The sequence below is a fragment of the Folsomia candida genome, unplaced genomic scaffold (genome assembly GCF_002217175.1).
Source record: "Folsomia candida strain VU population unplaced genomic scaffold, ASM221717v1 Fcan01_Sc014, whole genome shotgun sequence".
NCBI lineage: Eukaryota > Metazoa > Arthropoda > Collembola > Entomobryomorpha > Isotomidae > Folsomia > Folsomia candida.
The window spans coordinates 3,056,032-3,081,943 of record NW_019091206.1 but is presented as its reverse complement, the minus strand read 5'-3'; the positions used below and the strand labels follow the sequence as shown (position 1 = coordinate 3,081,943).

General features: G+C 35.7%; 1 protein-coding gene and 2 long non-coding RNA genes across 3 annotated transcripts; 2 read left to right on the top strand and 1 right to left on the bottom strand.

Moving 5' to 3' along the window:
* Nucleotides 1-2,034: 2,034 nt before the first annotated feature.
* Nucleotides 2,035-2,676, bottom strand: LOC118437636. Its single transcript, XR_004836214.1, has 4 exons — nt 2,560-2,676; nt 2,301-2,375; nt 2,143-2,205; nt 2,035-2,051 (listed from the first exon to the last, which is right to left on the bottom strand). It is a non-coding gene; the product is annotated as an uncharacterized LOC118437636 (long non-coding RNA).
* A 2,038-nt stretch (nt 2,677-4,714) lies between these two features.
* Nucleotides 4,715-19,752, top strand: LOC110855831 (ionotropic receptor 93a). The gene is made up of 9 exons (XM_022104225.2): nt 4,715-4,737; nt 6,279-6,474; nt 7,089-7,298; nt 8,768-8,923; nt 9,401-9,566; nt 17,549-17,769; nt 18,248-18,428; nt 18,521-18,599; nt 19,441-19,752. The coding sequence occupies exons 1-9, from the start codon at nt 4,715-4,717 to the stop codon at nt 19,742-19,744; spliced, it is 1,536 nt and encodes a 511-aa protein (XP_021959917.2). The 3' UTR covers nt 19,745-19,752.
* Nucleotides 19,753-20,461: 709 nt separating this feature from the next.
* Nucleotides 20,462-21,721, top strand: LOC118437638. Its single transcript, XR_004836216.1, has 3 exons — nt 20,462-20,578; nt 20,935-21,205; nt 21,615-21,721. It is a non-coding gene; the product is annotated as an uncharacterized LOC118437638 (long non-coding RNA).
* The last annotated feature ends 4,191 nt before the right edge of the window (nt 21,722-25,912 follow it).

The following is a 25,912-nucleotide window of genomic DNA, read 5'->3' as shown; positions in this document are numbered from 1 at the left end:
ATATTACTCTCCTCGCTTCAGGGCTCATCTCCCATGCTGATCACAAACAATTAGCCGTCTCACTTACAACGATCCGACCCCCCGACCACAATCTAGCTCCAACCCTCCTTCTACCGTTTATCGCACACCTGAACCTCACAAAAAAAAAACCTGTTCTCCGCATCGACAGGACTCCTCGGCCAACCTCATATCTACAACGAGGAAGAACGACCTTCATCACATGGACGCCGATACCCTCATTCTCACCTGATTCTCCCTGCTCAAAACCAGTCTCCCTCCTGCCTCCATTGTCCATACTCATCCTGCCGAATATCCAACTCGACCCTTCCTCGGGCCATAACACCCATCACCCACTAACCCATATTCTTCTCCCAGACGACACTCTTCACCTCGCAACCTGCAGTATCGCCCCAGACACTGGCTCCTCCGTCTTGTATCTTCCACCCTGTGACAGTGAACGACGACCAGTTCATCAGGACCACACAACTTCTCTAGAGGAGGATTTCATCCTCCCGTGCCATGGACCACCAAGTCCCAAGTCGCCGAAGTCCACCTTCTCGTCCACCCAATTTCGGGCGTACAACAACTCAATCCTCATGCTGACCTATCTAGAAGAAATGCAATTGGCCTCCGAACTTCTTCGACTTTTTGATGCGAACTTTTTCTTCACCCCCAACCACCTCCTCCAAATGTGTGGAAAATTTACGTCCAGCCTTTCACCTCCACGCCCCTTTAATTTCACCGACTCTACAACAGTGGATGAGAAATGGTTCAACGAATTCGCAGCCCTACACCCGGAATTATTCACCAACATCAATCTCCTCACCTATTACGGCGCTTATGGATTCTGCACACGACACAATGAAAAACTCACCATTTTTCCCCCTTCAAAACTCCTACCGGTGCCAGGAAACCTACGTTTACTACCTCCACGCCCTCCCAAAAGGGGCCTCCTGTCATACGCGTACCAACTTTGTTCTTGTTCTCACTCCCCCCGCTATCTCCCGCGTCTTAAACCGCGTCATACCACGTATCAAGATCACGCCGAACAACCAATCGAAACCGAGGAAACTTCTCCAATCCCCCCACTCTACCCGAACATACCCGCCGACGGCTCCAAACCTTCCCCCCCACTTCCATCCACTCCCTCAAGGCCTGTGCCGGCTAACAGTAGGCCGTCCCCACCCCCAGATTCAACGCCATGCTCTCCAACACTGCAATCTCATCCAGCTGATCCGCCTCAGCAATAAAACAAACAACGGATATTTCTTTTCTTTACACCGTAGACCTCCTCACCCATGCCCTCCCTAATCTTCCCCTGCTTGCGGCTAAACTTCCGGCGACTCTATCCCTCTCTCTGCCGTCCATCTGAAACCCCACACCCCACCCTTCTCGTTCTTTCAAGCAACTCAGACACTCGTTTTACCCACTCAGCACCATCAATTTCATTCAGAAGACCAACGATTAACCACGGTTACAAATTATTGGAGATATTGGAAATTTTGTCAATTTTATTCCGTCAACAAAAAAAAATTAACCACGGTTACAAATTATCGGAGATATTGGAACTTTTGTCAAATTTATTTAGACAGCAAACAATTAACCACAGTTACAAATTATTGGAAATGGTGCACATTATTGGACACAACAAAAACTTATCTACGACGACGATAATCTACTTCTGGATTAGGATTTCCTTGGCATCCTATCAGATGACATCTTCCTATATTGCAAGAACCCCCATTGCAGTTCTTCAGATGATACCTCCATCGGTCCCTCGCGATGAAGACATGGCCACATGGACACCTCCTCCGAAACCACTGAAATCATTTACAAGACAATTAATTATTATCTTCGCCATTACACCTCTGTCCAACCCCTCCAACAACGGTTCTCCCTTACTCAGTTCCACTTACATTTTTCGACCTGGCCTTTATCCTCGTTTTTCCTCCCGCCATCACCCTCCCGCTCCCACCGGCCTGGTTGGCGCTCCTCTCGGTCTCCTCACCTGCACCAGTGGAAGACTTCTTCCCCTTCCGGACACGTTTCACCTGCCAAATTCAAACAATATCAGACCATCACTTTTTCTCTTCAAGCAAGTACGCACCCCCTCATCCACACACTACTAGCCCCGCTTCTTACCTTAACAAACAACGCCTCCAAGTCGTTCTCCTCCTCCGAAGACACCGGCCCCGAATATTGGACCTACATACAAACCATTTCCGACAGTCAATCTCTTTATCAGGTCATCTACTCAGGGGTTTCATCTTTATTAAATTGGCAAACAACTCATCCCTTACTTGATGATTCCTGCCGCCTGTTGCCCCTCTTCCACCACTACTACCCGGCTGCATCTCAGTTCTGGGGCCCACCTCCTAAACACACATGTCACCATTACTTCTCCACTCGCAAGAAAGAAGAAAAATAAACCAACACAAACACAACCACCCCCAAACAAAAAACGACATAAATAATAATATAAACAGCAACAAAAAAAAAAAAAATAAAAATCAATAAACACAGACCCAATCTACAGACATCTCTACGATAACCACTTACCACCGTACCAACTGCTGCGGCGTCATCATCTAACAAGAAGCATAGATAATTAGATAATTAGATAATTTAATAGCAGTAGATAATTCTTCGATTACCACCATGGTCTAAACACATCAACCAACACATGTTACTTATAATTTTTAGCCCAGTATTAATCACCATTATTGTTTACCAATTTTTTCTTTAATTGTTAGAGTACTTTTTATTTTACATTAATTTCTGTTACATTCTAAGACATTTTAATTGTAGGATCTATGAACTAATTTAGATAACTCTTGGCACTCATAACTCATCGTCTATTACTTTTAGTATTTTCGTCATCACACCATTGTTTTCACATCTGGCACTCCTCTGTCTTTGGCTCCCTCTGCTTCGACCTGCCGGGCACATATATATTTTTCAGACAGCTCCAATCCGGTCCAATTAAAATTCTTAGATAGGAAAATTGTTATAATTGGGTGAGGAGGACTGCATGTGTGTAGCGGCTACACACATGCAGTCCTCCTAACCCAATTTTAATAATTTTCCTATCTAAGAATTTTAATTTTTACAATTTTTCAAACTCCCAATTATAACAATTTTCCTATCTAAGAATTTTAATTTTTACAATTTTTCAAACTCCCAATTTTAACAATTTTCCTATCTAAGAATTTTAATTTTTTCAATTTTTCAAACTCCCAATTTTAACAATTTTCCTATCTAAATCTTAATTTGTTCCATCAAAAATCTGCTGCCTCAGTTTTTATTTTTTCGTTAATAATTTTCCGACTTTCGTACATAAGTTTTAAAATTTTGTTTTAGTTTTACCAGCCATGCACGCATTTATGCATGCATTTTATTCTGCTAAAATACCTCCCCATTATATTTCATTCACGAACACACTTTACGTCAACAAAGCTTACATGCAATTGTCCATCCACCACCATCTTGGGGGAATACATACCTATCCATTCTTAATTGAAAAAAAACAAATTTTCTTACCTGGATTTTTGACGAATTTTCCCGACTTTTCTGAATACGTTGACGCCAAGTAGGTACACAGAATCTGACTGAATTAAATCTCGCATTTTTTCGTTTGTTGCGGTAGGGCCACCGCTTACTAGAGGTGAATATTGTGAAAGAGCAGGTTTGGTCAACTTCATTAATGCCAAACCCCCTAATTAGTATGCCACTCACCTCCATCATCTCTTACAAACAAGAGACAATGTTGCAAACCAGCTTCGTCACAACCTCATCAGAGATATCTCTATTCAGAGTGGCCAACCGGTTCATAATCGGTCAACACATAGGTATCAATTAGGTATTGCTAGGATATATAAGCGAAAGCGCAGCCACCAGACGGGGAACGGTGGAGGACGGTCGAGGAAGTATTTTGTGCTACTGCAGGTTACCTCTCCCAATATTATTGGGAGAGGCAGAGTTCTGCCTGTTTGTACAAGTAATAAATAAAACCTCTCTAAGAAAAGTGCAACCAAGTCTCATCTCGCCTCCCAATTATTACGCACACACCACAACGACGACGACGATCGTCTCATCTTCCTCATCACCACCATCACTGCAGTCAACCCCCCATAAACGGAACTTCACAAATATGTTATTCAGATTTCGTAATTTTGATAATCAAAATTTGATTTATTCTGGGACAAAAGCAATATAAAATATTTTTGTAAACTTTTTTGTCTAATTTTGACACCAAGTTCTCCAAATTTTACAATTTGTTGGCACTTGTCCACTTTTCATAGTAATTCTAGTTATGATGAATTTTCAAAAGTTTTTTTAAATCTTGGGACAAAATACAACACAAAATATTATCGAACATTTTCTTGTCTAATTTTGACTCCAATTTTTGGAATCTTAAAAATTTGCTTGGCACGATATTATTCAGATTATATGTACGTACTGTCCAATTTATAGCCGATCACTTCGTTTGCATATTTTGACACATTCGCGACTTTATTCAACATGGAAAGCCGGTATCCCGGAAAATGGGCATACTAAGACTTTGCAAATGAGGTGACACGCCTAAATCATACCTGTTCACTTTCATTCATGTGACTGATTATGATAGAGAATGATAGTGAATGAAAATGAAATTCCTGTCATTTGAATGAAAATGAGTGATTTTTTGATTTATTTATTTCAATGAGACACCCCAATGCTGGGTTATTACGCCTCAAGGTAAAAAATTTGTCATTACAATAGATTTAAGAAAATAATAATACAATTTATCAAAGTGCATCATGATCGTCTAAAATATCAAATAATTCCACCATTCTCTCGGTACATTGTTCATGAACACGCTCACATTTAACTAGTCGTTTAAATTCAATTATACTTAGATTTCTTAACTTTTCAGTGATTCGTACCGGTAAATTCAGTACCGTTTTTGACGCCCTATATTGACTTTCTCATCAATCCATTACATATAATGTTAGGCTCAGAATACGTTACAGTTCTTGTTGCCCTTACTATTCTTTTCTCTTGACAAATATAGTCCCGGAAAATTCCCGGTCCGATATTATTATACATATTAAAGGCAATTTTACTCATTTCAAACTTACAACAATTTGCGTTTACATTTAACCACTCGAGATCTACAATGATTTCATCAGAAATGCTGTCAAATTTAGATTTACCATACACAAACCTGGCACATCTTCGTAAAATATTATTAATACATTTTAAGTTGCTACTCCCAACTAACCAAATCGGACAACAATACATTATAATAGGTAAAATTAAGGCTTGCACCACCATTATTTTATGTCTTACATCGAGGACTCCCTTTAATGAATATAACGACCATAACGCAAAGTTACATTTCTCCGCTACCTTATCACATTGTAAATTAAATTTTAAATCGTTATCAATTATAATACCGAGAATTTTTATAAAATTAACTCTTTTCATGGGTACTCCATCCAGTTTAACACTTATATCCTGAACATATTGGATATGTTTTTTTGCAGCAATGACCATCATTTCACATTTATCATTATTCAGTTCAAGCCTGCTACTTTTCATCCAATTACATATATTTAATAAATCAGATTCAAGTTGAATGAAAATGACTGAAAGATTCAGTAATTTCGGATGAATTACTGTGAATGAAGGATTTATCACTCATTTCATTGTGCACCTGCTTAATACATGGGGCGAAGTAAGAAATGAAGGGTTCTAATTTTCAGGATTCTAATAAAATATTTTTTTTAACACTTTTTGTATTTTGGATAACTTTGACACCAAGTTCTCAAATTTCTAAAAAATTTATTACTCCTCAGATTTGAGAGATTAGGTAGGATTTAATGGTCTCTTTTATTTTGAGACAAAATAAATACATACGATATTTTTTAGCATATTTTTTTATTAATTTTCACATAAAGTTCTCAAATTTTTAAAATTTGGTTGGCAAAATATTGGTCAGATTTTGTCATTTTATTTATTTTTGGGACAAAATACATACATATTTTTTTTATATTATTTTTAGTATAATTTTAAAACCTAATTCTGAAATTTGAATTTGTCTGATTCACATCATTATAAAATTTGTAGGTATCAAATTTTCATAGTGTTGGAAAAAATATTATATATTTTTTTCACACTTTTTGATATAATTTGACACCCAATTTTCGAATTAAAAAAATTGCTTCGCAGTATATTTCTCAGATGTCAATGTTTTCCGGTATTTTTATCAATTTTTGAAATTGTGCAAATTTCAGTGACCGCGTGTTGTCCCGGTGCGACAAGAATTCGTCCACGTGGAACCTCCAGGCCGCCGAGAATGGTCAAAAGGGCAAACAGATTTTCGAGGTGGGTTGGTGGAACCCGTTGACTGGGCTCAGAATGACAGACGACCTCCTCCCCCACGTCACCGGGGGGTTTAGAGGACGAAGAATCGCCGTTACATCCATGCACGTGCGTCTACATTCCAGCAATATTTAATCAGAGGGCGGATATGTATTTATTTTCAGACTTTTCATACAATGACGACCTTTGTGGGTGTCTCCCCTAACTCGCATAGAGCACACAAATTTAAAAATATTTCCATATGTCGGAACATATTTCGAGGTTTTCAGACATGCAAATATTTCCGTTATTATTTGAAAATTGTGCAAAGGTGTTCCATATTTTTTCAAAAATACATGTGTTTCATAAATATTTCAAGTTTCAACGATATGATGTGAGATGATCTTTTTTGTTCAAGGAAATGAATCCAGATCATTAAATTCCAAAGTACGAATTTTGCGAAATTCATTATTTTCATCAGTTTTAGTACATCGTAAATGCTAATTTTGACGTTTTTGGCTCAAATATTAGGTACATATTTCATTCATCGAAATATTTTGCTTAAAGAAATTGGAACACAAAAGATTCAGAGTACTAAATTCAGAAATGCAAATTTTTCGAGAATTCTCATTGTTATCTATTTTTGTACATATCTATTTTGTAAAGATTTTATCCGCCCTCTGATAACAATTTGTACCGCAAAAGAATAATAATCCCCCAACTTTTACCCTTTGCCCCCACAGTTTCCCCCGTGGCAAATGATCACCCGAGACGACCCCGAAAATCCGGACAACGTGACCTATTCCGGCCTCATGTTCGAAGTTCTCAACCACATGTCCAAAGATTTGAACTTTACATACGAAGTGCTGGAGCCGAGACATGGCGAAACTTGGGGACACCTCCAATCTGACGGGTCTTGGTCCGGCATGATGAAATTGGTCGCGGAAAATAAGGTCGGAAACATTCTTTTTTTTATTGCAAATTCATGCAAAAATTCATAACTTACAAGGAAAATCTGCCAGCGTATGCTCTCCGATTTTGGGCAAATTAGTGTTAATCTGTGACAAATTAGGATGTCTGTTAATCAGTTAGGATGAAATTTGCAAAGGTACACTCAAAATAAGGTAGTAATGAATCATTACCATGCGGAATCACTATGTATCTCTACCACGCCGGTTACGATTTGTCGTAGAAATGGTAATAATAAGGTCAGGGAAATTCAAATTTAATACATAATGGTATTCACTTCCTTAATATTTGGTAATGAATTTGAATTTCCCTGAACTTATTATTACCATTTCTACGACAAATCGTAACCGACGTGGTAGAGACAGAGTGATTCCGCATGGTAATGATTCATTACTACCTTATTTTGAGTGTATATATGATCTCCCATGAATGGGCACGTTTGGCAGAGATAGATATTTGCATCGGATGAGGAGAAAACGGGTACTGAAATTGACAAATTAGTTTACTGAGCGTTTTCTCCTCTTCGGATGCAAATATTTCGGCCAAAAGTGTCAATTGGGAGATCGCTTCTTTCGCAAATTTCATATATGAAATTAGTATTTAATTAGTATACTAATTAAATTTGTGATCGATTAATTTGCATAAAATTGGAGATTTGCCTTACAGAGAAAAATACTTAGCTGCCAGAAACCACTTCTCCGTACTATTTCTTGAAATTGGTTGCACCTGAAACCATACCTGTTCAAAAATTTAGTTTTCATTCAAAATTCAAGTCATCCCGATTTCTGAATGAAGATTGTCAGTAATTTTATTTCAAACTCATTTCATTTCACTTCATCTGACTTCATTTCTTACTTCGCCCCATGTACAGTATTAAGCTTATGGTGAAAAATGAAATGAGTGAGAAATCCTTTCATTCACAGTCATTCCTTTGAAATGACGGAATCCTTCAATCACTTTCATTAAAATCAGATAAAATTAATTTTCATTCTCTATCATAATCATAACATGAATGAAAGTGAACAGGTATGCCTGAAACACTGTTTTGTACATATTTCCATACATGTTCAATAAATATTTATTCATTCAAAGTTCATTCATTCAAAGCCTCGAAAAAAAGTATTCATTCTCTATTCACCCGTTCATAAAAATTATTTATTAATTATTCAACATTTATTCATTATTCACCATTCCTTCATTATCCATGTTATTCAAAATTCACAGTATTAGATGAATTTCTCAACTTTCCATATGTATTAAGCATTGAGTGAAAATGATTGATGAAAAAAATATTCATTCACACGAATTAAATAGATATTCACTCAGTATTCATTTATTCAAAAAATTAGGATAAAATATTCATTCAATATTCATTCAAATTTTGAACTATTGAATGCATAATTTATTCATTCATCATTAAATGAATGAATGTGAACATGTATGCATATTTCAGGTCGTCCTTGCCGCCGCGGCGTTCACCGTGACGCCAGAAAGGTCAAATTATGTCGACTTTACTCAAGTCATTGAACGAGAATCGTACGGATTTATGGTCAATCGACCCAACGAGTTATCCCGCGTGCTCCTCTTTGCGGCCCCATTTAGTTATCCGGTAATTTAAATCTTAATTAATTAATTTGCATATTCATTAATTACTCAATTAAGTAACTACTTAACTAACTAATTTATATATTCATTAATTAACTGGCTAATTTCCATATTGGTTAATTATTTAACGAGTAAATGAATTAACCAGCTATTGATTTCTTATTTAACTGATTAATTAATTATCAAGCTATTAATTTCGCAGATTAATTTCTTACTAACTAATTACATTAATTCGCTATTTTGCATATTCATTAATTATTTAACTAGCCGATTAATCAACTAACTATCTAATTTCCAGCTTGGTTAATTATTTAACGAACAAATGAATTAAGCAACTATTCATTTTTTACTTAACTGATTAATTAACTATGTAACTAATTCGCATATTAATTTCTTACTAACTAATTAACTAATTTGCATATTTACTAAATATTTAGCTATCTTATAAATCAATTAATCAACTAATTTGTATAATGCACAGGTCTGGATCTGCATAATAATCACGGTCATACTAGTCGCCCCCGTTTTAAACGCGGTCCACCGTTCCAGCTACTTTTACACGTTTTATCACAAAGTCGACGAAAATAATGGGCTCAGCAAGATGAAAAATTGCTACTGGTACATTTACGGCTCACTCCTCCAACAAGGTGACTTTATTATCAATTTATTTACGACTTGATGACTCGTCTCCGAAACATACCTGTTCATATTCATTCATTTGACTGATTATGATACTGAATGAAAATGAATTTCTTATCATTTGTCAAGTCAAGTAATCCTTTATTAACATGTCAACAAGTATCAGCTAATATAAACTGGTTTCCAATATTTGAATGAAAATGATTGAAAAATTCCGTCATTTCAGATGAATGACTGTGAATGAAGGATTTCTCACTCATTTCATTTTTCACCCTATGCTTAATCATGGGGCGAAGTAAGAAATGAAGTCAGATGAAGTGAAATGAAATGAATTTGAATCAAAATGACTGAATGTGAATGAAAATCTTCAATCAGAAATTGGGATCAGTGACTTTTGAATAAAAATTTGAACAGGTGCCACAAAATGGTCAATTAATCATGTTTCCGCTCTGGGAACTTATATTTCTAATTCACCTGATGAAGGAAAAAGTATTTTCCGAAAGCTTGTGACTAATAAACATCAAACAAAAGTAATCTCTTATTTTAAAATTCTGTCCGACAAATTTGTAGAGCAGGGAGTTCCCAATTTTTTCAAGAAATATACACTCCAGATTTTGACACTTTTTGAAGGAGGAGATCTCGAGTTTAAGAAACCTTCAGAAAAATTGGAACTCGTCGAAACTGGCTCAAAAAAAATCAACGCCATTCCATTAATCAACTCACTGACTACAAATTTATCGTCCAGAATTTTAAAATAAATTCCTAGAGCCAACATTAGATTTACTGGTATGAATAAAACCAGGGAAATCCTCCAAGGAAACGGGAAAAGGGAAAGGCATTTGCCTGAGGGAAAGTCTCACAGGTCAAGGCTATTGCTCCTTTTCGTATGAATAAACTTTACCTTTCTCGCCAGGCAAATCCCCTTGGTTTCGGGCAAATCCCCTGACTTCAATTACATGTAATCAAAATAATACCATCGCAACGAACACAAATGCATTTCAAAAATTTCTCTGACCATGATTTTGATCAAATTCTTAAAGAAATGTCCCCCAATGACCCCCACTGGTTTGTGATGTTCGCTAAAAAGGCTAAAATTCGGTATCGGCGCATCTCAGAATTGCAAAAATCAAGGAAATTTCAGCGTTGTTTTGTTGTATATAAGTGTATTTAATTTAATCTATTTTTGATTTTTTGAACACCCTCCAAACTCACTCAGACTAACCTGGAAAAAAACACCTTCAAATGCTCGCCAAAAATCAAATTGTTCTCGGAATTTAAAAACTCTTTTACGATTATTGTCCCATACAGTTATTTTATAATATTCAAGATCAAAGTCATTTTTGAATTTTTTATAGATTTTCAAAAATTTCCTAACCAGGAAAAATACTAAAATTCTAACCTCCTAACTTTGTATAAAGCTAAAAATTTTCGAATTTTGAAACCTCCCTTTTTGTAAAATATGCACGACGATGAATGGGTTTCAAAATCGCCATTTATATGGAGGAATGGAAAGTTGAGACACAAAAATTCAAACTCAAAACCCACATGCAATGGACCCTTAAACGGCGAATAAATGAGCGAAAGCAGAATTTAATTAGAATCTTGGAAAATTTTCAAAATTTATATGCAACTTGCGCGATACCGGTAGCATGACCAGTTGGCCGAAATCTGAATTTAAAAATATTTCAGAAAATATTTTCAGGTTTTCAATGAAAATATAAAATACATTTTTTCGATGTCGATAGCAAATAAAAATCTATATTTTTGTCGATAAATCTGGTTTTGTGAGTTTCAAAGCCCTAACATGTCCAACTAGTGTCCAACATTCATAAAAAGTACAACAGATGCTTAAAAACTAAGTTTTATTGCTAATTTTGTTAGTTGGGGTCAGCATAGTAGCTGATCGGTATTTTTTGGGGAGATTGCCTGAAGGAAAGGCTTTCACCTTGGTTTTACTCATACGAAAATCCCCGTCTCCAGGGAAAATCTTGAGGTTGAGGTAAAAGCTATTCCCTTTTTCCTTTCCCTCGGGGAAAAGCAAATGCCCAAATTTTTATTCATCTATATTGGGGCATTCTCCTCAATTTTTTCGGAAAAAGGATTTCCCTGGTTTTATTCATATCACCCATTATGAAGTTTTCAAAAATTTCTGAAACATGATTTGAAAAAACATATTTTTATCGATTGTTTTTGATCGATCGACCCAACAAGCTTAATCTGGTTAAATAATATTTTTTAAAGAAAAGTTTATTCTTATAATTGGCTTTGAAATCCTACAATTTACTCTGATTTTAAAAATTGGGTGATTTCTGAAAATTTAGAAAACTTTAAGGTCCTTTGAATTTTTTAGCAAATAATCAATGCATTAAGCTGAGCAACAAAATTATGTCTGTTCTAAGTAGCTTCGAAGCAGACTATTTCAAAACTTCTAAAATTTTGATTTTTAAAAACATATTTTAGAAAACTTTTCGTCCTCAAAATTAGAATATCTAGTTTAATTGCATTTGAATTTTGCGAAAATTTCATTTATTGCTGCAACTTACTTTGGAATCAAGAAATTCTAAAATTTGCCTTGATTTTGAAAAGTGTTTTGCAAAATAATTAGAACAGAAAAACTACTAAAAATGTATTGATTTTTACGATTTTGGCGACGAGGCAATCACTGGTATGAATAAACACAGGCAAAAGCCTTTTCCCCTAAATTTGAGGAAAATCCACAGTTTTGTATGAATAAAACTTGAGGCCTTCGCTTTTACCAAGGTCAAAGGAAAAGGAAAAAGCTTTTCCCTTTCGCATGACCTTTTCCCCCTCCCACAGAGAAATTCTTATGAATAAAGTCCGGTAAAATCCTTTTCCCCTGGAGCAATTACCCTAAAATACCGATCAGGTCAAATCCATCCCCGACGTCAAGGAAAAAGCTACTTCCTCTGCAAATTTTTAAATTCTGCTCACTATAATTAATTTCTTTGTTTAATACGCCCATTCTGCACAATTATGGCAGCCTTTTTAAATGTGGGAGTGGTTCGAGCAGCCAAGGATTACAAGGCTAGAGTCACTACAAGAGATTCCGACTACAAATCGCTTTTCCGCTTTGAAAAAGAGAGTGTTGAATGGTTAGCGTATCACTTTTTAGGGGAAAACACCGAACATAGGGGAGGAGCTTTAACTTCGGAGCAGACAATGAAGGTCTTCCTGCGATATATGGCGGACCCAGGATTTCAAACTGGCGTTGGTGAAGATGTCGGCGTGGACCAGACTACAGTGAGCAGGACTGTACACGAGGTTTTAATAAACTTATTTATGATCTGTTTAATTTCAAACCTCATGGTACAGGAAACTACAATTATTAATTCTGCACTTTAGGTTAGAAAAAAAATTATGGAAAAAGCTCACATTTGGATAAAATTTCCCCAAACGGTCACCGAGATTTTAGCAGCTAAACAGGATTGGCAAACAAAGTTTTCGATTCCGTCCGTCGTAGGCGTGGTAGATTGTACACACATCCGGATCCCCAACCCAAAAATCGATGGTGACGAATATATAAATCGGAAAAATTATCCCAGCTTAAACGTCCAAGCCACTTGTAACGCCAAGGAGTGGTTTACGAGTGTTAATGCAGAATGGCCGGGCTCAGTCCATGACAGCAGGATTATGAGAAATTCCGAACTTTTCCAAATTATGAGCAAGACGCAGGATACCATAATCTTAGGTGACTCAGGCTATGGAATTTCGCCATGGCTAATTACACCGTATCAAAATCCAACAAATCATGTGCAGCAATATTTCAACAAAGTGTATGCAAAAGAAAGGGTTATAATAGAACGCTGCTTCGGTCAAGTAAAAAGAAGATTTCCCATTTTGCACTATAAGGTCCGGACAGCTCTTAAATCCGTTCCATCAATAATTGTCTGCTGTTTCGTGCTGCATAATATCGCCAAATATTTAAAAGACCCAGATGATTTTCCACATTTTGATGAAGAGGAGAGTAATGAAGACGATCTGGATGGGATTGAGCTGGTGACTGGCCAGAGCGCAAGGATTAGACAACTTGGCCAACAGAAACGAGATCAGATTGCAGCAATAATTTATCAAAATAGATAATTCTTAGTTTTCACTATTCGTATGTTCATTTCTCTGCAATAATCATAAATTGTTAACAGTTTACTAGTGCATTTAAGGGTTTTAAAATGTTTCAAAATGTTTTACGAACACCAACCTACCTATAAATAAACAAACATTTATACATTTTTTTTACTATTTAACTTCATGAAGTGTGAAAGGTTCACAGCTATCTACTGTAAAAGTTACGCTTTGGCCACGAATTGGTGATGCACTTTCTAGTCGACGCCGTTTCAATCGTAGAACCTGTAGTTGCTCCAGAAGTACCAAGCGCTGAGGCTGGGAACTAGACAAGTTTCGAGTCTCTTCTGTTTCAAATTTTGCCAGTATCTGCTCCCCAGTTTTCCGTTTGTGAGTACTATCAGGGTTTGAAATTGGCTTCGTAGATTCTAAATTGATTTTGAGGTCAGGAACAGTGATGGGGTCGGAAATCCGGGCACTAGAAACCCCCGCGGATACAGCTCCCTGGAAGAATAGTTATCAATTTTACGAGGATTGAAATTAAAGGGGATTTGTTTCACACCACACCTGAACCTGGGAAATTGATGGGTTCGACTTTGACCCAATCAATTCAACCATAATTTTCTCCCAAGGTTTTAGAGAAAGTTTCTTGTTTCCTGTTCTATTGAGATCGCACTTATTTTTCACTTCGACTTCATTCTGGAAATTTTCTTCGCTAACGTTGCCTTTGTGAAAATTTGCATAAGTTGTTCCTGAAGCTTAACAATTAACTCAGCCACTGCCTTATCTTTACTTTCCTTTACGGCGGGTAGTTGAGACTTGCTTAACCAGATTGGATAATCTTTCAGTAATTTATTGAATGCAAGTTGCTTATCATCAGAATCTCCTTGTATTGCTCGATCCTCCTCATCAAGTTCGGAAAGAGTTGACATCTCTATAACCGGTCTAAAATAATTAAAATTGCAATTGAGGGTCTGGGTAAAATTATTACAAACATTTAAGTAATTTAATTAACATACCTTTAGATGAAATTGAAACTTTGGCAAAGTAAATTGGACGGTTGAGTAATTTTTTAGGAATAGTAGTATAAATTAATCGCAATTATTAGATAGATTTTTGTATATTTATTCAGGCAGCTTTATTGGATAAAAAACCGTTTTCCCGCAATAAACATTTGCAAAAATGGGGCAAATGCCAATTCCTCCTTGGGAAAAGGCATAGGGAAAGGCAAAAGGTTATACCACTAAGTTCATACCACTTGGGGCATTTGCCTATACCTTTTGCCTTTGCCACCGGAAATAGCCTTTCCCTTTTCCCCTTTCCCCGGAGCTTTTCCCTGATTTTATTCATACCAGTGAATATTTGATCATAAAATTTTCCAAAATTTCAAAAGTATGATTTAAAAAGCATATTTTGGTCAATTTTCCCACATGCAGGAATAATCCAAAGTTCTGGTTTAATATCAATTTATTTTCAGAAATGCTTATTTTTGCAACTGGCTTTAAAATCCTACATTCTCAAATTTGAAAAATGGTTTGCAAAATAATTCTCACAAGCATACCTGTTCAAAAAAAATTTCTTCATTCAAAATTCACTCATCCCGATTTCTGGCTGAAGATTTTCAGTCATTTCACTCAAAATTCATTTCATTTAACTTCATCCGACTTCATTTCTTTCTTCTCCCCATGTATTAAGCATAGGGTGAAAAATGAAGGGAGTGAGAAATCCTTTCATTCACAGTCATTCATCTGAAATAATCGAACCTTTCAGTCATTTTCATTCAAATGAGAGGAAATTCATTTTCATTCCCTATCATAATCAGTCAAATGAATGAAAGTGAACAGGTATGCTCACAAGCAGAAATTATTCAAAGATCTGTTATTTTCAGAAACGCTTATTTTTGCAACTTACTTTAAAATCATACATTCTCAAATTTGAAAAATGGTTTGCAATATTTAAACGGAAAAATTATTAAAAATGTACTGATTTTTACGATTTTGGCGACGAGGCAAAATTGGATCATCAAATTTTCCAAAATTTCTAAATTATGATTTTAAAACCATATTTTGGTTTAATTTCTCACACACTGCACAAATTAGAAGTATCTGGTTTAATATTATTTGATTTTCACAAAAGTTAATTGTTGTAACTAAACAGCTTCAAAATCCTACATTCTCAAATTTACTGTAATTTTGAAAAAGTTTAGCAATAATTTGAGCTGAAAAATTACCAAAAACGTACTGATTTTGCCGACATCATCAAATTTCACAAAATTTCCAAATTATGATTTCTAAAAGACATGTCTTGGTCAAAATTTCTCACACGTTTCTCCAAACTAAAATATGTATCTGGTTTAATATTATGTACTTTTCAGAAAAGTTTATTTTTTGAACTGACTTTAAAATCCTGCATTCTCAAATTTACTGTGACTTTGAAAAATGTTTTGCAAAAATTTGAACGGAGAAATTATTAAGAATGTGCTGATTTTCTACGATTTCGGAGATGAGATCATAAAATTTTTCAAAATTTTGAAATTCTAATTTAAAAAGCATGTGTTGGTCAAAATTTCTCAGGTACCCCATATAAAAGTTGTCTACTTTAGCAGCTAATTTTTTTTTACGAATTCGGGGACAAGGCGATATTACATCATAAAACTTTCCAAAATTTTAAATTTCCACATTTCCAAAATTTCTAAATTATGATTTTTAAAACATATTTTGGTCAAAATTTCTCACACATTGCCCCGAACTATAAAATATTAATATCATCAACAAATTTTCAGAACAGTTTATTTTTGTAACTGACTTTAAAATCCTACATACTTTAATCTACCTTTATTTTGAAAATTGTTTTCCAATAACTTGAAGAAATTATTTAAAATGTGCTGATTTTTTTACGATTTTGCGTACGAAGTAACAGTGGATCGTGAAATTTTTCAAAATTTCAAAATTATGTTACAAAAACATGTGTTGGTCAGAATTTCTCACACGACGTCATAGAAAGTTACACACCTATTTTTACAGCATTTAATTTTCTAGAAATATCTATTTTTGTAACTGCCTTTAAAATCATACATCCTCAAATTTCAGTTGATTTTGAAAAATGTTTTGTGATAATTTTAGCTCAGAAATTATTTAAAATGTCTGATTTCTCTTGAAGAATTCGGGGACCAGGCGATATTACATCATAAAATTTTCCAAAATTTCCAATTTTTCCAAATTTTCAAAAAGTATGATTTAAAAAGCATATTTTGGTCAATTTTCTCACAAGCAGAAATAATTCAATGATCTGGTTTAATATTAATCCATTTTTAGAAAACTTAATTTTTCTAACGGACTTTAAAATCCTACATGCTCAAATTTAGTCTGATTTTGAAAAATGTTGTATAATAATAATGTTTAATTTTTGAGGGGATAAATTATAAAAAATGTGCTGATTTTTACGATTTTAGGTACGAGGTAACATTACATCCAAAATTTTTCAAAAGTTTCCAAATTATAATTTTAAAAACATGTGTTGTCCAAAATTTGTCACATACAGCACCGCCGAAAAAATTTCCTAATTTAATAGCATTTTGTGTTCGAGAAAAATTAATTTTTTGCAACTGGCTTTAAAATTTGGTCTTTGTAAATTTTGAAGAGCTTCATTTTTACTATTTTTCAATTTCTGAAAAATGCAACAAAATTTCCAAACTATGATTTAAAACAAATTATTTTGAAGAACTTTTTTTTCATTAATGTATATGCAAATTATCTAGTTTAATTTCACATTTGATTTTTGAAAATCTTACAATTCTCAAAATTATGATTTTGAAAAATACGTTAAATTTTTAACAAAAATTAAAAATCAATTTTAAAATGTTCCCAACCAAAAAATTGGGAACTTTTCCCTTAAAATTTTGAATTTTTAGGAGGAATTCATCTCCCCGAAGCGCTCAGTGGACGAATGTTGATCGGATTTTGGTGGCTTTTTGTGATCGTGACGGTCACAACGTATTCCGGAAATTTAGTGGCGTTTCTGACCTTTCCAAAAATTGAGAGCCCCGTAAACACGGTGGAAGATCTGACCAATTTCCGTGGCGTCGAGTCCTGGGGTTTCCTGGCTGGTAGCGTCATTGAGGATCATCTCATGGTACAAATATTTTTTTAAAAGTACAAATTGTGTCAAAATTTGAGCAAAAATTTAAAAAGCTGTACATAATTTATAGCTTTTTAGCTACAAATTTTGCAAACAAAAAAGTCGTTGCAGAATCCTTTAAAAAAATTGTAGTAAAATTTTGTAAAACATGCATATTAACAAAAATTGTGCCAAGCGGAGTTTTCGACAAATTTTAAAACTGCTAATTTTTTCAAAAGTTGTACAAAAACATTCGTCAAAAAATTGTGCAAAGCGCACTTGTAAAAAAAATTGGAAAACATATTTGCCAAAAAAATTATGAGAAATGAGAAATTTTTATTAAAAATTCCACATTTGTCAACAAATTGTGAAAATGCTTATTTTCTCAAAAATTCCTTTTCTCCACAATTTTTAAAAATGTGTCCAAAAATACAAAAAAATGAAACTTTTCTATACAAAATTACTAAAAAATGTATTTGTATTTTGGTTTCAGCGATCTTCCGACCCTCAGTTTGAAATTTTGTATAAAAAAGCCATAAAACACGCCGCCTTTAATAAAACCGTGCTCGACCTGGTCAGCCATCACCAACACGCCTACATCGACTGGCAAATCGTCCTCGCCACCGCGATCCGCGATTCGTTAAGAATTACCGGAAAGTGCGAATATATCGTCGGTAAGGAATTAAATAATGTGCAAAAACTTAAATTCATTGCAAAAAACATTAATTAACTGCTAAAAAATTCTTACTTTTCCTGCATATTACAGGATCCGAATCCTTCTTTGAGGAAAAGATCGCTCTCGCCGTCCCAAAAAAGAGTCCATACCTGCCCGTTTTTAACAAACAGTAAATTTACCAAAATTTATAATGTATCACGGAAATAATTATTTAACATTTTCGAAAAAAACGTCAAAATATTTACGAAAAAACGTCAAAACTTTCCAACATTTTTTTCCAAACCATGATTTTTTTGTTATCCAAAAATATTGGAAAATACTTAAAAGCTGCAAAAAAATCCCGAATCGAAATATTGCTACTCTGACCCCACAAAGTTTATCGGTTGTGCAGGCGTCAAAAAATTTAAAAATTCCTGAAATTGACAAATTGAAATTTAAAAAAAATCCTATAAAAATTAATGAAAATGTTTAATTTCTCGAAATATTTCCAGAATTGGTCAAATGTCGCAAACTGGTTTATTAAATAAATGGAAGTCTCGTCAAAGTATTCATCAATTTTTTTCGAAAAGACGCAAAATATTTACGAAGAAACGTCAAAATATAAACATTCTGCTATTTTTCTCCAAATCCTGATTCTTTTTGATGCTCAAATTTTGTGTGTGGTCCATTTAAAAAAATGATCTTTTAAAATCATTAAAATATTGACAACATTTCAAATAAAGTCTGAAGAAACATTTATAAAATTTGATATTTCGAAAAAATTAGAAATATAGAAAAACACTGGAAAATAAATATTTCGAATTTTTTACGAACTTTTACATTTCACAAACCTAATATACATAAAACATCCAAAATATTTTGAAATTTTACTAATTAAAGTTTAACAGTAAAGTTAGTCCGTGAAAACTGAAAAAATTATTCCATGAATCTGACTGAAATATTTTCCAAATATTTATTTTTCAAGTCTCATAAAAAATGGAAACTATACTAATTTTTCAAAATATTTTCAGAATTGGTCAAATGTCGCAAACTGGTCTGTTAAAGAAATGGAAGTCTCGTTACTGGCCGGGGAAGGATCGCTGCAGTCGGATGACGATTTCAGCCGGAAATCGAAAAGTAGGCGTGGGCGATATGCAGGGATCTTTCTACCTGCTCTGTCTCGGCTTCGGCGTGGCCCTGGTCGTGCTTATCATCGAGGTTATCGTCACCCGCCGGAAAAAGAAGAAGATGATCGACACCCTCAAAATCCTCGTCGGCGGGGCGGGAAAAGACATCAAATTTTGGAAAGATAAACAATTCCCTTTCCTCCAATAGGATAATTTATTATGTGAAAAAATTGGAAGTTAAAACAGTAAAAATCAATTATAAATTATTAATAATTGATTAACCTTAATGCTTAATTATTTAATTAGCATAATTTCCACAATAAATATGCAGATTTTCAATTCAGTTAATTACTACAATTCTTTAAATTGGTTGATTTATTGAAATTTTGATTTCCACCGAACTTTTTCAACGAAGGATTCGATGAATTGTTACAAAAAATTGTAAAAAAACAGCACATTTTTAATCACTTCTCACTGAAATTATGAAAATTAACACATTTTTAATCACTTCTCTGCTCTGGGAACTTATTTTAAAATTCTGGACTACAAATTTCTAGTCAGTGAGTTGATTAATAAAATGGCCGTCAGTTTTTTCACCTAGTTCCAATTTTTTTGAAGGATTCTTAAACTTGAAATCTCCTCCTTCAAAAAGTTTCAAAATCCGGAGTGTATATTTTCAAAAAATTGGCAACCTCTTGCTCTACAAATTAATCATTTTAATTTAATTTTAATTTTTAAAAAATCATTTATAAAGTTGCCAGGTTTTTACTTTACAACATTATTTATTTCCAAATATTTCTTTTCAAAAAATTACCGTTTCTTAAAATTTATTACGTAAATATTTCTAAAATCAAAATTACAAATTAAATCAAAAACAGAGAATAATCATGACCGTGACAGTCTGGAGTCTGTCGTGGCGCTACGTGTACCGCACCTTCTTGGAGACGCTGGTCTGGGTCCTGCATATCAAACTCGTGCCCATCCTCTACCGCTGGGTTTCCCTCTACCCGGACGAAACGTGGGATGCATTCTTGAAATACTGGTGAGTTATCAACCACCACCATACCTGTTCAAAAATTTAATATTCATTCAAAAGTCAGTCATCCCGATTTCCAACAGAAGATTTTCATTCACATTCAGTCATTTTCTTTCAAATTCATTTCATTTCACTTCATCCGACTTCATTTCTTACTTCGCCCCATGTAGGGTGAAAAGTGAAATGAGTGAAAAATCCTTTCATTCACAGTCATTCATCTGAAATTCCGGAATCTTTCAGTCATTTTCATTCAAATGGTAGAAAATTCATTTTCATTCACTATCATATTCACAATTATAATCAGTAAAATGAATGAAAGTGAACAGGTATGATTCCATGATTTATTTGTTACACCTTTTCAGGATATTCGCCTTCCTAGCGATCTCCGTTGCAACAGGTGTGGGCGTCTTCTCCGACCGGGATTTGTCGCATGTGTCCTCCCACGATTTGCTGGTTCCCGCCTGGTTCACCGCTGTGTTCTGGAGCTGGCTGTATCTCGCCTACCTAGCGGGGAGCAAAATATTCAAAATCTTGTGGCGCCAAGAGGACCCCGCTGAAGTGAAGGAATTGAAGAATTTGATCTGCTGCGTGGCATCCTTCGTGGTCATCAAGATCATCATCGTGGACCTTTGGGTGCTCTATTTATTAACTGACAATGGAACCTTTTTTCAAGCTACATCGGGATCGACTAGCGAGTTATATCCAAAAATCAAGCCAAAAGGTAGGAGTCACATAACGCTTATCTTTCCGTTGAGTGGCCCTTTTGATGAAAAATATTAGAGGTCAAAGTTCACACGAGCGCCTTGGTTTTCGCTCCGTGGAGGAAAAAGCAAGAGAAAATTTGCTCAAAAATTGAACTTAACCGCCAAGATTTTTCTTTAAAGTGGCCATTCAACGGAAAGATAAGTGTTATGTGACTCCTAATTTTTAGCTTGATTTTTGGAAATAACTCGCTAGTTAATCCCGGTGTAGCTTGAAAAAGGGTTCCATTGTGAGTATAAAGGATGTCCATAAATTAAAGGTTGATTTTATTTTTTTTTAGAAATTGTCTCTAAAAATCCGAGCCAGCAAATCAACCAGGTGGTTTTAGGAGGAATTCATACTATTTAACTGATCATTTAATTTAATACTTTTTAAAACATTTATTATGGTCGAAACTAGTATTAAATAAACAATGATCAGTTAAACCTTCCCAATTTAATAACGACCAATAAATCTACATATTTTGCGTGATGAATAAATAAATAAATGCTTATTTAGTATTTACAATATGAATGTAGTCACTTTTTGCGACAAATTTTTCAGTAGTTCCTTAAAAATATTCGATACTCTACAAAATGTAATTTACAAACGCACATCGCCGTGATGGAGACGGAAGTTTGGGGGGGGGGCACTAACATTATGGGATTATGAAGGGGAGGGGTTTATTAACACTGGCAAGATACGATTTTACTGAATTGTTTGGTGAAACCCTGCCCCCTGCGTCCCAATTTTCTTCGTAATTTATCGCCTAATTTAATTAATCAGGTAACTATAATAAGGTAACTATACATAAATTTCCAGAAATTCCCCATAACTTCCTCATAAATTCCCCAATTTTTCTAAAAAAAACGATAAAAAATTACTTCCATCTTTCTTCTTCTTCATTCCTTCCTCATTTTCGATGTTTTACATATCAACGAATCCAAATATGAATAACGACAACGCTGCGACTGAAGCTTTCCCGGCGGTCCGCTCATCCGTTTCCGGGCTCACCTTGAAATCGATGGCGATGGAGGCGTCGCTTAAGATGCTGTCGACATCCGCGCTGGGGTCGGGAAAGGTTCGGGATGCTCGGGGAAAGAAAAATTTCCGGAACGTGCTGGACCAAACTTTGCCCAGAGAGTTGCAGGTGGATTCATAAATTTGAAAAAATATGGGGGAACATACCAATATTTGGTCAAAATGTTTAAATACAAAATATTTTTTGAAAATGCAGTATTTTGATCTCTGTTCTTCCCAGGGTTTAGATTTCCGGGGATGTTGCACCCAGAAAAAGGCGACAATTTACCTGGGGAATACAGCAGTCAGTCGAAAATACAGGTTTTATGAAGAAATTAACAATTTATCCGTCAAAATACTTTGTTTTCACGATTTCCCAGAAATAAAGTGTTTTGACAGGGATAAAATGTTAATTTTTTCATAAAACCTGTATTTTCGACTGAATGCTACATTCCCCAGGTAAATTGTCGTCTTTTTTTGGGTGTAGCATCCCTGGAAATCCAAACGCTGGGAAGAACAGGGATCAAAATAATGTTTTTTCACAAAGTATTTTGACCATCCCTTGGAAATTTCCGGGGCTGGAACACCCACAAAAAGACGAAAATCTGCAAGGAGAAGGCAACAGACATGCGAAAATAGTGGTTTTGTGAAGAAATACACTTTTCATTGCTGGAAAAATGCTGTACTTTTTTTTGAAAATCGTGAAAAAAATTATTCTGACAGCGATGAAAAGTTAATTTCTTTACAAAACCTTAATTTTCGAATGACTGCTGCCTTCTCCTCGCAGATTCTCGTCTTTTTGTGGGTGTAAGCTTGAGCTTTGCAACCTGTGTTGCAGCCGAGCGGAGTTGATCCCGCGACTACTTTTCTATTAAGCTTGAGCATATAAGTCCAATTCCTATCTCGGAGTTGCATCCGAGCGGAGTTGATACCGCAACTTTGTATACACAGCGTGGGAGTAGGAGACGTTTTGGTATATAGAGTTATGATAAATTTGCCGCGCGGATATTTGGACGCATTTTTTTAAATTTACAAAAAACCATACTTTTGGAATATATTTTTTTTCACTTTTTCGAAATACCCCTGAAAAACAGAGGAGCTCAAAATTCCCCACATTTTTTGACCAAGTATTTTCCCCACCGGTGAAAAAAAATGACGTATTTTGAATTCTATTATTTAGAGTGCCTTGATTTCCAAAGCGGTCGAGAAATTCTTCCCACCCGACCGGATGTTGAACTTCCTCGACATCTTCAAACCGAACCGAACCATCGTGGACGCGGTGGACATGCTGGGCAGCTTCCGGTCCGCGTACGGCTGCCACTTGACCGAAACCGGGGTCGCCTGGTCGGACGGAACGTTTGACACGTTCAATCTCACCGTGTCGCAGTGCAACCGGCTTTACCAGTTGATTTCATGGAGTGGCGCATTAACAAAGTATGTACATACCTGTTCACTTTCATTCATGTGCCTGATCATGATAGAGAATGAAAATGAATTTCCTGTGATTTGAATGAAAATCACTGAAGGCTTCCGTCATTTCGGATGAATGACTATGAATGAAAGGATTTCTCACTCATTTCATTTTTCACCCTATGCTTAATCCATGGGGCGAAATAAGAAATGAAGTCAGATGAATTGAAGTGAAATGAATTTGAATCAAAATGACTGAATGTGAATGAAAATCTTCACTCAAAAATCGGGATGATTAACTTTCTGGCATACCTGTTCAAAAATTTAATTTTCATTCAAAAGTCAGGCATCCTCATGCACAGTCATTCATCTGAAATGACCAGACCTTTCAATCATGTTCACTCAAATGACAGTAAGTAGTTTCATTTTCATGCACTATCATAATCAGTCAAATGAATGAAACTGAACAGGTCTGCTTTCTGGCAAGTGGCACCTCGCATTTCTCCATTTCCAGTGCAAGAAATGTGACAAACGAAACACTGCACATTTCCTAAATCCCTTTTTCAATCTTTTTCAGCAAAAGTCTCCGTTCCATTATCCTCTCTACGGAACCGGACGCTTTTTCGGGCTCAAACCTGCCCCACATTCTTTCCCGATCCTCCTCCTTGACGGAAGTGACCCTTCTGAACGGCGCGACGGATCACATCCTCCGAATTTTGGGGAAAAACTGTCCCGCCTTAAAAATTCTAAATGTCTCGCACTCTACTGGAGTCAGCGACGCAGGTCTGGCCGGGCTTATTTTGGCGGGAAGGCGCCACACCTTCGGGCGCCGCGGGCGCATGACGGTCGCAGAGGCGCGGGCCGTTCCCCCCGAGGAGAAAAATCCGTGCGCTGTGTCGCTCTGCAAGATCGTCCTAATGGGAACGATCGTGTCTCTGAACGCGGTCAATTTGTCCTGCGCCATCCTGCAGGATTCGTACTATGTCGCATTTATTCCGGATGTCATGATCGTGCGAGCGTATGGGGCGTGTCGGCACGATGTGCAGGTAGATTTGGTCTTAAATAGTCACCAATTTGTGCAAAATTGAATTTTTAAAGCAGTTTTGGACACCCAGACAAAGGGACAAGTTTAAAAATTTTAAGAAACGCCAAATAAACGTTTTTTTAAATTTTGAGACCAAATTTTTAATGAGTTGTGGACAAGCTTATTAAAAATTATCAATTTACGATTTTTTTTTTACTTATTTCGTTAGAATTTATACGATTGCAGCCTAAATTTGTCTGGGAGTTCAAAAAGTTGAAACGTGAATGAACCAGGAATAAGTTGGAAATAAACCAGAAATTGTAACTGAGTTGAAGACAATTATTCAAAAATTATATGAAAAATATCCAAAAAATTATCAATTTCCAATTTTTAGTTGAAACTTTGTACGATTAGTCCCAAATTAATTTAGGAATCCAAAAACGTTTAAAAATTCAATTTTGTATATACAAGTAATTTTTTACAGTGCATTTTAACCCAACTAATTTTCCACACTATTAATCCTCAGGGGACACATGTTTCCACCCGGGTTGAAAATGAGGCCTCCCTCCACCCACTTTTTGGCCGGGAAGAACCCACCCTTCGCCAGGTGGGGCGGATCCTGGGTCAATTTGTCACTCGGAGAGCGGGCACCGAGGGAACGCTGCAGGTTCTGGAGCACCACGAGCTTCCCCGTGGTAACGGAGACAGGAGTGCGTACAATTTTGTGAGAGGAGTGGATTCCTATCTGGCCGAAGGCATGTTCGTGACACGGTCCATGAACACGGATGAGACCATTCTTATTACGCGTAAGGAAAATAACTGACAATGGAGGCGCAAACCATGTTCAGCCAGATAATTTTTTGACCTTATTAGTTTGAAAGAGCAAGTCTTTATAAACAATATTTGGTTCGGCACTTGGGCAGATGCGCAAATTTCAGCACGTTATGGTCGCCGCAAGTTCGCAAAAACGCACGAAGTTGAGCTCGCGCTGGGCATTGCCCGAAAAATAGTGCGTTTTTGCGAACTTGCGGCGCCCATAGCGTTTTGAAATTTGCGTATCTGCCCAAGTGCCGAACCAAATGTTGCTTGTAAAGACTTGCTCTTTCAAACTAATAAGGTCAAAAAATTATCTGGGCTGAACATGG